General features: G+C 41.7%; 1 protein-coding gene across 4 annotated transcripts in view; it reads right to left on the bottom strand.

Annotated features, from left to right (window-relative positions):
* The window catches only part of gria4a (glutamate receptor, ionotropic, AMPA 4a), a 101,889-nt gene extending 88,672 nt beyond the window's left edge, over positions 1 to 13,217 (bottom strand). For 2 of the 4 annotated variants that reach the window (XM_027280675.1, XM_027280676.1), the window contains exons 1-2: positions 13,013 to 13,217; positions 9,853 to 10,011 (exon numbers count right to left, since the gene is read on the bottom strand). In XM_027280675.1, coding sequence (XP_027136476.1) covers positions 9,853 to 10,011; positions 13,013 to 13,106 — 253 coding nt within the window. In that variant the 5' untranslated portion in view covers positions 13,107 to 13,217. The remainder of the gene's footprint in view (positions 1 to 9,852; positions 10,012 to 13,012) is intronic. The other 2 variants (XM_019260987.2, XM_019260986.2) reach the window with 2 other exon arrangements.
* Positions 13,218 to 14,587: the final 1,370 nt, after the last annotated feature.

Here is a 14,587-nt window from a genome sequence, read left to right as displayed (position 1 = left end):
CTAACAAAATAATTCTCCGGTAAAGGTACCTGTAAATGGGAGATGTTTGAATTAAATGAATTCCTCATTGCTATGCTATTAGTACTGAGCCAGATAATGTGTCTTGATGCCAGGAAAAGCATTTAGGGTGCCGTCAGAGTCATCCAGCACTCTCAGTATGCCAGTAACATGAATAAACGAAGGCCTGCAGCAAAATAAATCTCTTTGCCTCGCCAGGGTTTCAGATATCATTTCATTCTATTTCCCCCAGTGTGGCCATTAAGAAGACATATAACCATACAGAACGTCACCAATAAAGATGATGGTACAGTGCTATTATTGAGCATCTCAAATCATCTACAAGATGACTGGGCCATTTAACCAAAGAAGTCAGCAGGAGAAGGAGAAATGCTATACATGAGAAAGTTGGACATATCTACAATATATACAGACAGGTTGACAAAGCAATGTGTCACACAATGTGTGTCTCTGACACACACAGAAAAAATTGGATTTGTGTTTATGTGTGTGTGGGTGTTGTAGCGTTCAGGAATCTATTTAATTAACGTTCCAAGCCTGGACATGAGTGTGAAACACTGAAGAACTTTTTGAAAAGTGTGTGTTTCTGTGTGTACATGTGCAACTCCATGGTCATCACTCTATTATCACACTTCAAATTAACAACTAAATCACCACAGAAGCAGTAATTTTCTTGTCAACACAGGAATAAAGACTTGTAAAGCTCTTTGGTATCTTTAATGAGCAGGAAGGTGCTAAGACACGCTGGGGAGGAAGAAATGGCACAAATGTTGAGAAAAAGTCATCTATTGAAAAGTTTATGAAGAGCAACTGAAGAGTTTTTACAGTGACAATTGTGAGAACTGTAAAGCAACAAAAAAATGTTTATAAAGATCACCCTTATAATATGAAGAATGTAAAAACTGTTTGTTGGGACTGCCAATTGTTCCTATAACACATTTTTCTGAAACTCCAATAATCTGATGAATGTCCCATTGGATGGAAAGTTAATTTGTTCCAAAGGCTAATTTTTCTGAAAATGCACACAGTTTTCTTTTCTTTTTTTATCTGGTTGGACAAATAGACTTCCGATGGTCCATTTTTGGGACTATTGGGGTTTCAGAATGATGGGCAGGTAGAACAATGGCAACATATTTATAGTGGATGCAAGGTGTTAACAGGAGTCCAACCGTACAAGATGACGAGAAGAGAGTATTTTTTCAGCTTTCTTAATGTTCTCTTCACTCTCAACAATCTCATGTGGTATCAGAAATTTGTAGGGGAAATTAAGCTGACCCGTAATAGTTCTTACAGTCCCCCTATATAGCCTATAGCTCCTTAGCTATTCCGTAAACACCCTTAACACACAACCATATCTCAAGGTTTAGCAGATGATGACCTGTTTCACTCCTGGTTTTACAGATATTACTGATGCCATCAAACCTTCTAACATCAGAGCACAGTAATATGTTTAAATGCAAGTCATCTGTTAAAGTCATGTAAATTGTTCTTATGACACACTGTTTCTAGCAGAGTTTACAGATTCAATCTAAACCACCTTGACTGATTGCACACTGATTGCCACCCAATTACACCTTATCAACACCGTCTTCACATGACCCAGGTCTTCATTCCGAGGTGTGAGAAAATCTGATTTATTCTGAGAGTGGTGAGTGCCAACAGCCAAGGTTACATTGAGGTGAAGTGTAAATATTTCATTAGAATAATATATTAATGTGAATACAGTAATTAACAATGTGAGGGCTGATGGGATGGAAACATTTGCTTGTCATAGGCCTAACTACAGTTCCTAATTCAAAAGCTTAATCGCCGTCACATCTGTGATTTAATTAATTTTGTCCTTAACTCCTAACGACAAAACAAAACAGACACCTCAAGGAGATTCTGACTGCGACAGTTTGACTCAGTCAGGCTGCAAAGATAATCAGGTGCAGCCTGCATGTAAATGCAATCTGTGGCAGTCAATAATACATAAACAGTATTGATTTGTGAATGATTCACTATAGGCACAATCTATATTAACTCTGGATGACAAATGAGGTTATGCATCACTGCAATAATCAAGCCACCTATGCCACCACACCACACATCATCATCATTATCGTTACTACTGTACAGTACAGTAGGTACAGCATAGAATAGAATCGTTTATCATTTGTCTTAGTTTTGGATGCAACATGGATTAAAATAGAAGTATCATCCCACATATCAAGAATCACATTTACAGCCATGACAGCACATCATTGTGTCTCTCAGCTCTGCCACCACAAACTGGCCATAACCACCTGTTTGTTACAAATCCTTCCCTCTCCATTTCTTTCTCCTCTGTCCCTAATTCACCTTATCAATGTCTGTCTGTCTTCATCACACTCCGTCTCGCCTGGCTTTTTTTCACAGCACACACACACATTCATATAAGCTGTTACACCCCAGTGACACACAGGTTTGCACACATGCATTTAATATGGACAGAAATGCCACCACTACACACACATACACACCACACACACACACATTCACTGCAGCATTTGGTCATGCTAATCCATGTGCATTATTTTGTATAATCCAGTGAATAGCGACGCAGTGGTAAGCCCAGTGGAATAGTGTGCCTCTGGCTGGTCACCATGAAAAAGTGACACACACACATGCACGCAGACGTAAACACAGTGAGGAAAAAGTCAGACACAAATACGCACCTACACAGATATACATGTCTATACACTACAAAAGAGACCGACACACAGGTGTGCATGTGCATGTAGGAAACAACAAATAAAGATTGACAGCAGCAGAGGCTGTATGCATGTGTGACCCTGGGACAAGAAAATGGGTTGTATTCCTCTGTGAAAAGGGGAAACGATGGGGACCACAGATTTTTATGATCCATTCACACTTTCTGAATACTAGAATAGAGAGGAACTAGCCAAGGTCAGAGGCAGAATTCCCTATTCTAATGCAGAGCATTGCTCACCACCCGGAGCAAAAGTCAGGGATTAATTTAGAGATCCATTCACCACGCCTGTGCGGAGGGAGGGGACAGCAAAACATGAGGAAGAATAGAGAAGCAGAGGAAGAGTGCGAATCTGGGGAGATGGGGAGACAAGCAGGAGAGTGGAAGAGGGGGAGAACAAGAGATGGAACGAGTGAGAAAGCAAGTGAGACGGAAAGAGGGACAGATAGAGAGAGAAGTGGTTACGCTTGTTATGTTTAGCCTACGGAGAGAGAGCAGACGGTTCACATAGAAGAGCTTCATTTTCTAAACACTCCTCTTATGGCCCAATGCCTGCATGAGTGTAAGTGTGTGTACACCTATAACAGATAGGTATGCAGACACAAGCTCTGGAAAGAGAAATGGGAAGAGACAAACAAGCAAGAGAGAGAGAGACAAACAGCAAGAGAGTTGGTAGCCAACAGAATAAAATATAAAATAAAGATAATATTGAAGTAACACACAGAAGAGAGAAGAAATATAGATCCCCTTAACGATAAGGCTGGTGTTATTCTACTGTACACTCTTCTTACTGTCAACAAATCCATGGAAAGTCCAAAACCAAAACATTAGTCTGTCTTTCAATGCTGTCTTAGGTTGTGTCTCTGAGCCTTAAGAATACCGAAGACGTGATCTGTAAAGACTGGTTCATAAATATATACTTTAACTTTAAAATGGGCTATTTAACAGCTGGCTCTTTTAGAAAACTTCATTCAAACAGGAGTGCATTGTGTGTTTGTGTCCATGGATGAATACACATTTTGTGTATTGGTAAGTACAGTCACTTTTCACCTAAATTTCACTACCAGAAACCATGGATTACCAGAACCATCTGGGATGCCATAAACTCACACAATGCAGCCTATAACTTAGGTCTGCAATCTGGCAACATGGACAATTAGAAAGTAGCAGCCTATAAAGGAGGCAAAAACAGACTACAGGAACAAAAAAGTGGAACTACAATTGCAGTAGAGAAAATAAGAAGCATGTGGCAAAGTCAAATAAGTAAGACAGATTACAAGTCTGCCCCCTCCTCCCTTTTAAGTGCTGATGCCAACTTACTTTTGGAGCCAGGAGAGCACACCTTCCACATCTATCACTCTTTCTGAGCATGATGCCAGGAGGGCTTTTAAGCGTGTGAACACCAGGAAGGCAACAGTACCTGAGGTATCAATGGGCGTGTCCTCAAACTTTGTGCCAACTAACTAGCACAGTTGTTCATAATGATATTAAACCTTTTTCCTGATTCAATGTCATACCCACATGCTTCAGTCCACCATTATTCCTTTGCCCAAGAAGTCCAGCCTTCCTAAATGACAAGGCAGCATGCACCTCAGTAGTGATGAAATGCTTTGAGCAGATGGACAATGGTTAAATCGGCTACTCACTACCCAGCACACTGGACCCGCTAAAGTTTGCTTACCATCCGATCAACAGAGGATGCCATTGCACACGTCCCTCACACCATATGGACAAGAAAGGAAGTTCGCATGATACTGTTCATTGAGAACAGTTCAGCATTTAATGCCATAGTCCTCTCCAGGCTGCTTACGACACTCAAACACTGTGCATGATGGTCCTTGACTTCCTGATGGGCGGACCCCAGGTGGTGAGGGGTGGCAGACATCCACCCCCATCATACATTGGAGCACCCCAGTGCTGTGTTTTGAGTTCCCTGCTGTTCTCGCTATACACATACGACTGCCTCCAACACCATCGTCATGTTTTCTGATGACAAAACTTGTGTGGGCCTGATCAGAGAAAAACAATGGAAAGGTGTATCTGAAGGAAGTACTGGTGTCAAGACAACAAGCTCCTCCTGAACGTCATCAAGACTAAGAAGATGACAGTGGACTTCAGGAAGAAGCCGGGAAGGAATTATGCCCCCCTTCAAAGCAGACAGCTACTGTATACCTTGGCGTCAACATCACAGAGGGCCTGACCTGGATCAACTCTGTGTTGAGAAAGGTGAGGCAGAGACAGTTTCACCTCAGTCACTTGAGGAAATTCCAGGTTTCCCCTCAAATACTGAGGAATTTCTCTGCACCAATGAGAGCATCCTAATGGGGAACATCACTGTCTGGTACAGCACCGAACAAGGCCTTGCATATTGGTTTGTTCAGTTGAACATAAAATATGTGGCACTCTGCCATGCCTAAATGACACCTATACCAGATGCTGAAAATAAGCCCAGGAGAATCATTACACACCCGGATAATGGCCTTTTCTCCGTGCTACGATCAGGAAGGAAGTCTTAGTACAGTACACGAGGCCAGCAATGAGAGGCTCAGGAAGAGCTTTTACCCTCAGGCCACTAGGATCCTAAATGAGGACACTGCCTTGGAATATATATTCCTTATATGTGACAAATAAATTGAATTGAATTGAAGGAATGTGTCAGCCAGTGTGACAGGTGATTCTGGTGATTCCCTGTCTGTTTCTCTAGAGCCCTGAGGTTCACATTTTTGTCTAACTATTGGAAGGACTGCCACTGAATTCACACAGACATTCATGTCACCCTTGGGATACACTGTATTAACTTTAGTGATCTGTTAGCAAAGTTTGTCTTGTTAGTCTTCTCAATAGTTTTTAGACAAATTAAAACTGTTAGTGGGATCAATTCATCATTGGTTTTGGTCTTTTAATTTGAGGTGTTGACCATAATAAAAACATTTCTGTCCAGTTGTATTTTCCCTGAAGAAGACTGGACAAATCAGCTTCATCCAGACTATTTGACAGTATTATGGCTGCACCATTCAATACTCTAGATGTCTTGTGTATCATTTTACACACATTTCCCTAAACACATTTCATATCTATGGGAACTTTGAGATATCTACTAGGATTTAAAATACAGTTCCCTGGGTTTTAACAATGTTTTGCTGCACACCATGAATTTGTTATCACCAAACCACTGGAAGCTCATTGGGATTTAAGTGGGTATAGTAGAAATAGTAGTGAGAGTAAAAAACAGAGCAAAGTTTCTCGTGCCTGCCCATATCTCAGTAAGTTGGACTTTGGTGCATGCATATTGTAAAACACCTACTGTATTGTATTGTATATTCAGAACTAGTTGTGCCCTATCTTTTCCCCTCCCCTTACAATATAAAACTACCTGATATGTATTCAATGTGTACCTTCCCACTCACACAACTTAACAGTGAACATAAATAGATGCAGCATGTGATGAAATTTGTGGGAGGGAGGTTGTAGATGGATTATTCATTTTCCAGTCATTGAAGGCTGTGTTAACTAGTCTATTAATTTGTGTGAGGTTACAATACACAGGGCAAGGCATTGCATTAAACAGTTTTTATGATTTATGATTTTATGTGACTTGAATTTGACTGCAGTTAAATCCTATAATAATATCTCCCAGGGTTATAAAATGTCTCAACTTATTCTACTCATGCATAACTCAACACAAATCTCTGCTAGATAAAGTCAACGTCTTTCAAACTTTAAAGAACTCTTCTGAGAACTGTTTCTTTGTGGTTTTCAGTAGCCTTGTTTGACAATGGAGCAGCTTGTGTCAGCTTTTATTGACAACCTGGAGATATTTAAAGAATCTTGTTAAACACAGTGATATAATATTATGAGGTGAAGTACTCTATTGTTGTATTATACTGTATTGATTTTGTTCCCCCTGCCTAGTTAACAGCCCCAGCAGTCGATTTGTTAAAGTTTAATGAGATAAGCAGGTGAACAGGAGCAGGAGTGCAATCACTTGAAAATTTCCCTAAAATAAGATGGATGCACCATATGAGTGTGTTAATGTGGGTATATCATATGATGCCCTTGAGGGAAATTGGCTTGTATGGACAGTGTAAAAAACTGTGAACACCTTGATATTTTATACTAAAGGAAACAGATTTTCACATGATCGTGCTATTCTCTTTATTCACACACACACACACCTCACACACTATTTTAATGTTTGTCTTGTAAATGATCTAAATTTATTAAAAAACTAAATGAAATTGTTTAAAGTAATAATATAACCATAGTCCCTTACTGTGCACTGACATGAACAAATCTCACCAGGAGGCAGATGAGCGAGACAGATTTACACAACAGGTATCCTTTAGAGATCCAGTCCCATCTCAAAGGGGCAAACACTCACAAGCACACACAAAGAAGAATCTAACAACATCAAAGACATTTAGATTAGTGTGGATAAACCAGTGTCACTCAGCAGATGTCAGAAAGCAAACAATAACCAAACTTTCTGAGTCATGTAAATACACGCAACAAAAATAAAAGCAACACTTGTTTTTGCTCCCATTTTTCAAGAGTTGAAATAAATCCATGTAAGTGAGCTTTTCTCCTTTGCCAAGATAATACATCTAGCTGACAGGTGTGGAATATTAGGATGCTGATTAAACAGCATTATTATTGCACAGGTGTGCCTTTGGATAGGTCACATTAAAAGGCCACTCTAAATTGTGCAGTTTTTACTACACAGCACAATGCCACAGACGTCACAAGATTTGATGGAGTCTGCCATCGGCTTTCTGACCATAGGACTGTCCACCAGAGCTGTTGAATGTCAGCTGAATGCTCATTTCACTCATCTCTTAAGCTGTCTCTATCGCTGTCTCCAAGACTTTGGCAGTACGTCCAACTGGGCTCACAACTGTGTGATCACGTGTAACCATGCCAACCCAAGACCTCTACATCTGGCTGCTTCAACTACATAATTGTCTGAGACCAGCCACCAACCTTGTCCTTCATCAGCCATTGTGCTCACCAGGGTCCTGACCTGTCTGCAGTTTATCATCATAACTGACTTGAGCAGGCAAATGCTCCCTTTTTATGGTGTCTGGCACTTTGGGGAAGTGTTCTCTTCATGGATGAATCCCAGTTCACACTGTACCAGTGAAGTTGGTACAGTGTGTAATAATGATAATGACATTGGTGCATTTTATTGATGGCAATTTGAATGAGGTCCCTTGTCGTTCCATTCATCTGCTGCCATCACCTCATACTCCAGCAGAAAAATGCAGAAAATGCAGAGCACAACACAATTCCTGGAAGCTGAAAACCAGTTTTTGCAAGGCCTGATACTCACCAAACATGTCACCCACTGATATTTGGGATGCTCTGGATCAGTCTGCTGCAATTCCTGCCAATATCCAGCAACTACACACAGGCATTAAAGAGGAGTGGACCACCGTTACACAAGCCACAATCAACCTCATCAACTCTATGTGAAGATTTGTCACACTGCATGAGGTAAATGGTGATCACACCAGATAGTGACTGGTTTTCTGATGACAATCCAGTTCATGGCACACCTGTGTCACAGTCAAGCTGTTTAATCAGCATCTTGTTAAGCCACACCTGTCACTAGTGGATGGATTATCTTGGCGAAGGAGAAACGATCACTAACTGGGATTTTAACAACAAATTTATTTAACAAATTTATGTACAAAATTAGATCTTTAACTTCGACTGCTGAAAAAGAGGAGCAAAACAAAAAAGTGTTGCATTCATATTTGTGTTCAGTGTACACGCACAGCAAAGCTCCACCACTGAATCTAGAGTAAGCAAACCCACCAAGTAAGGACATGTCACAGTCCTGGTAGATAAAACATTAACAATGATTATGTCAGTAACCTCTTTTGGTGATCACCAAATATGATCAGATCATTTTCAGTAAATTGCAATGTTCTCCACAAGTGAGACTGAAGGAATGAGGCTCCAGCTATATGTTACTTGTGGTACCTGCTGTATTAGTCTTAGTCTGATTAGTCTTAGTCTTTCATTATCTAAAACATAAATAGATGTCAAAAGCATGGCCAAACAGGGATGTTTTAATAGCTAACACTTGCTATCATGAAGCGTATTAGCTCTTATCTTTGGTATTGCTTGTGCGCCTCTGCACTCTTCATGACAAAATCTTAAACAAGGTTTAAGACTTGCTATTAGGGCAACATTGCATAAAAGAGACAGAACCAGAAAATCCTTCTTGTGAGTCTTTGAAACATGACATACTATACTAACAGTCTTTCAGAAAAATACATTTAAGAAACGGAAATGTCACAACATTTTATTATTCAAGACACACACAGATACACCTGTAGTGTGCTGAGCAGTTCTGAACTGTTGGCTGTCCACATAGCCTTGTTAACAATGACATCGCCAGCACAAACATCACAAACATTCACTTGCGGGCTTCCAGGTCAAGAGGGAATGTGAAGGATTAGATCTCAGCTCCCAGTGAACAGACAGGGATGGTGAAAGATTAGCTGTCATCCTTCAAAAGATCAGAGAGGACACAAGAACCAACTGTTCCCCTCTGTTCTGAGCACAAAGGACCCATTTTCACCACTGTCTGAAACTGTTCCAAGACTCATTTTTTATAGTTGCAGCAAGCTGTAATTCTTATGGGTAACATTACCTTTTTTTGCAGATGGGATGGTGCTAAGTGGGAATAGATGTGAATAACATATAGAGGAGCAAAAGTACGATTGAAAAACAGTATTGGCCACAACTGTTGCCTCAAGAAGCCGTGCAGTAGGAATTTTTTTATGTAGGATTATTAAAATGCACTTCACAGTGTCTAAAATCAACATTTCAAAAACATTTCAGAAAAGACCACATTCACCAAAGACCACTCAGCCAATTCACTGTATTGTGCATGACACAGATTAAACGACTACAGTTCCTAATTAAACCCATCTTTACACAACAGTATGGTGAGGAGACAGAGACTGAAAAACAAATGTTGAGAGAGCCAGACATGAAGGAAGTCAGTGAGAGACTGAGAGAAGGAAAGAGAGAAAAAACTTGCACGTATTCGTTGCAGCCTCATTTTCAGTCACATACGTTCAAATACTTACATGCATTGGTGACGGCAAAGCTGTTGGCGGTCTCTATATTGTCGACATGTGGGACCAGGTTAAAGGGCGCTTCCGTAGCATTGGGGCTGGTGTTGTGAAGGAAGATAGCTAGTCGAAACGCTGTATACTCCTGATCAGTATTCCTAATGAACAACCCACCTGGAGAGAGCGACAAAGAGAGAGGGCAAAGAGGAGAAGAACATGATGGAGAGGAGAGGAAGTGAGTTATTGTAGGGCGGAGAGGGGTCATATGGAAGTGTTGTGAGAGAGGGAGAGAGACGGGAAAGGAAGAGTAATGTGGGGAAGAAAAGACAGATAAGGAGGCAGGGCAGAGAAAACAGAGGAAGGGAGAAAGCCAAGATCTTCATTAGCTTTGTTACAAAAGGTAATTTGTCTTTCAGCACATCCTCACTCACAAACACGCATAAACATGAGTATAAACACACTTATGGATACCCACACTGTGCACTTCATTGATGAAATTAGAGAAAGACAGAGAGGGACAGAGGGGAGGAGAAGAAACGAGAGACAGCTAGGCCGACAGGGCGGGATAATGAGTTGGAGGGGACATAAAAGAAAGTCAGATCAGAAAGTGTCAGCTAAATAAAAGAGGAGCAAGGGCCATGCAAAAAGAAAGGGAGGGGGGTGGGGGGGCTGCTAAGTGTCAGTTGGCCTTTTAAAATGAGAGTGTGGCCTATCTGACAAAATGAAGAATTAGAGAGGGGAGAATAGAAGATGAGAAACAGTGAAGCTGATAGATATGACTCCTGAAAAATTAGAGGAAGATCTAAAGGGGAGTAACCTTGCGCAGTAGCTGGACTCGTGAGATCACGTGAGAATCCATCTTGCCAGGTTTCAAGCTTTGCACTTTGCTCACGGAGGAAACTACTGACAGCTTATAGCACGAGTTACTGGCGGGTTTAATGCTAGGTATGTGTAATGACATGTGTGAGAAGTGACTATTTGCTCAAAAACAACAATTATAATAGAACTAGAGAGTATTTAAAGAAGAGTAATGGACACCACTGAGGGCTTTTTTCTTGATGGAAAATATGTTTTTTGCTCTTTGGCTGATGTTCCCCTGTATTAGACATTGCTAGACAGATGATTAATCTAATCAACTGGCTTGTAGTTTTTAAAAGTGTCAAACAGTTTCCAACAATGACTTCCAATCAGGTTAAAGGGGAAAAAGAACTCTGCGAAAAAGAGAAAACGATGAGGGTCTTCTTCTAATTCTTTTAATCATTATCTGAATAGAACTTGTTGTTTCATTGAATTCCTCTGGTTATCACTCGCAAAATGTATTTGTTATGATAATGCTATAGATTATTTCTACATTGGTTCACACAGTAAGTTGAATTGAACTGAAATAAACTAATGTGACTTAAGTTTCACTGAATCAGACTCAGACTGAATTGGATTCACTCAGACTGTGCAGCCTTAACAGAGAGAGAGGGAGAGAGAGAGAGAGAGAGAGAGAGAGAATGGAGGGAGGGAGAAAAGATGACAGGGGAGGAGTAGGGAGGCAGAGCATACTGAACGAAGCAATCGTCACTATATAACATGTCACTTATGTGTGTGTGTGTCTCATTTGTGCCAAAAGTTTGGTTAGCTTGCCTTTTTTTCTCCTCTATGTCTCACATTATACCCCCATAGCAGACCAGTAACCAAAGTCAGATACTAAACATACACATGCATACACTAAGACGACACTTATGTTCTCATATTTTGCATTTTCACATTAACAGAATAATTCATTTGGTTTTAATTTACATTCATCTCTCCTGTGTGATTTCTGTTTTTTTGGTAGAATTCCACCACAGCACACACACTCATATATACACATGCACGTCCACCAGATGAGGAGTCTAGATATGTCCCAATGTGACACGTTATTGCACCAGTTTCTCGAAGAAATCTCACAAACATTCTCGTCCCTGTCAGTCTCTGTCTCACTTACACACACATGCAAACTGTACATTTCCACAGACGTTACACGTGTGTGCAATGCAGATATGCAAATGACTCCTTAAGTGGACTGTTGGGGTGCCTATAAACGATCCTGGATGGATCATTTATTTGAATGTTTAAGGGGGGGCGGCCAGTGGGAGAGAACGAAAGAGTGCATGTGTGTGCTGCTGCACGATCACATATGCTTCGTACAGTTTGTGTGTGCATGCATGCACGTTCACCGTGTGCGCATATGTATGCATGCCTGTGTGAAAGTGTTGTACATCTATGTGAAGGCACTTGCAGCTTTGCGCACAGCATACAACATGTGTGCATATTTATGACTCCATGTGCATGCACATGCATGCTGGGAAACGTGTGCAAATATGTGTGTGTGTGTGTGTATGTGTGTGTTTTTGTGAGCCAAGCAGAAAATATTTAGCGTATTAAGTTTATTGGCAGATGTAGGGAGACAGAGTCAAGGAGCTGAATCTCATTATAGGACCTCCCAGCTGCCCCCCACAAGGAGTGATGCAGTGCATTCATTATCACACACATGCCTGTAGGAATGTGTGAGTGTGCATATGCATGTGTGTATGTGTGTGTAAGAGAAAGAGAGAAAAGGGATTCCATGCATGTGTGGTCCCTTTATCCGCTGAGGAAACCAATGATGATCCAGATTTAGTGAACTTTATCTCTGATCTATAAGGCAGATTGAAAGACAGGCTTCTCCCGCACTGACATGAGGGTAACTGGGAAAGGGCAGAGGGAGAGAGAGAGAGAGAGAGAGAGAGAGAGAGAGAGAGAGAGAATACTGCAGTGTCTAAACAGTGAAGAAGACTAGAAGGGAACAAAGCTCGCTGAAACATTCATGAGCTCAGAACAGCCTTTAAAATACACACAAATACAGTAAAAGGACAGGAAGAGTGAGACCATGAGACACAGCAGAGAAGACAAACCAATCTGTCCTTAGCGCAAAATGTATTGGATAAAAAACAAGAAGGGAGAGGATGAACCAGACGGAGAATTGTTTCTATACTTGTATGATATCTTGCTCAATCTTTGGTGCGAGAGTTTTTTACAATGAATATGTGTTTTTGGATGGTCCCGGTGCGCCCTCCCTTTCCTTGGTGACTGCTGTCCGCTAATATTCAGTGTAGTGTGCCAGATCTGAGTGTCCGTGCGTAAAATCAACAATCCTCCAACTCACCTATCTGCACTGAGCTGGGGAAAGCCCCCGTCGCCATCCCCCAAAGGGCGGAATACACCCCGAGAAAGTGCCAAGAAAAAATAATAATCCTCATTTTTCTTTCCTTCAATCCCTTCAGAAACTGTTGAGAGACATCGAGAGAGAAGGGGGAGATGCGAGAGAGAGAGAGAGATAGAGAGAGAGAGAGAGGAAGAAAGAAAGAAAGAGAAAAAGGCGTCAGAGAAAAAAAAAGGAAAAAAGAAGAAAGATGAGAGAGGTTTTTTTTTTCCCCTCCGTATTGTCCAGCAGTATTCCTATTCCATGGTGGGCTCGTTCGTTTCTTCCCCTGCAGTGTCCGCTCAGAAGAGAGCTCTGTGTCCGGTGCACATGTGAAGATGGGGAGAGAGAAAGAGTGGGGAAACTCGCTAGAATGATTGGCGAGCTGGGAGAACAGTCTGCATGGAGGAACTGGACATGCGCGCCATCTCTCTCTCTCTCTCCCTCTCAGTCTCACCCACACAGCCTCTCTCTCTCTCTCTCTCTTAGATGGTCTGCTCTCTCCCCCCTCTCCTCCTCTGCATCTCCTCTGTCTGCCGTCTTTAACTTGCTGTAACACTGAATCCCGTAGCTGTAGCATATTGATAAGGCTTGGTGTAGGGAAAAGGGATCCGCGTAAGTGTGTGTGAGTGCGTGTTTGCGCGCACTACTTCGTGGACGAGGTGCCCCCTCTGCGTAAGCCTGACAGCATTTAGCCTGACAGGGCTCATATTTCTTTTTAATCTGTCACCACTCCTCTAGATCAAGAAAAAAAAACGCGTGTGAGTGCGCACAAGAAAGAGAAAGTGTTTGAAGTGGGAAAATGACAAATGAAGACTGCTGATTCGTTGTGCTTTTGTTTGGTGAAGAAGACTTAAGTGAGAGAGAGAAAGCGAGGAAACGGTTCTGCCTGCGCCTAACTACAAACCCAATCCATCCTAACGCATTGGTACACATCCACAGCCAAACGAGACTCGGCGCGTCCCACCAAGGCAGCAGCACGCAGGCCAGCCAACAGAGGGGAAACCTCAGGCCGCCTACAGCTGCGGGACGCTGATGGCGCCCCGGGGACCCGCTAACATCATCGTTGTGGATGTTTAACGTCACAACCTCATGAGTACAAACATCTGGCCACTGACAGGGAAAAAACACGAGAAGGAAAAGCGCGATCATTCAGCCACGCAGAATAATAATAAAAAAAAAAAACTAAAATAATGTTTTGTGTAGCTTAAAATAAGAAAGTAAAAAGGTGAGGAAGAATCATAGCCTGGAGCGCATTCTGTTAGAGTATATTATGTTATAGCCGTATCCCAACCACAGTCGTTTTTATCTAGCCTGTCGGTAGCAGGTCGGTAAAACTGACAGACGGTCTGGGATCGCCTAGTTACACGGTGGAGAGCACACTTTCATTTTTCCAGATGGCAAAACGAAAGGGATGCTTCACGGCTTGTCCCAGTGAAAGATGCGGTCTGTCTATCTCTGAGGGGTTTTCCCGGTCTGATGCAGAATTACGAGTAAATCAAACAGCCTGGGAAGAAAAAAAAAAAAAAAGCGAATTCA

This window comes from Larimichthys crocea, chromosome VII, assembly GCF_000972845.2.
Source record: "Larimichthys crocea isolate SSNF chromosome VII, L_crocea_2.0, whole genome shotgun sequence".
Lineage (NCBI taxonomy): Eukaryota > Metazoa > Chordata > Actinopteri > Sciaenidae > Larimichthys > Larimichthys crocea.
The sequence above is the reverse complement of the archived record's forward strand: the minus strand, read 5'-3'. Positions and strand labels throughout refer to the sequence as shown.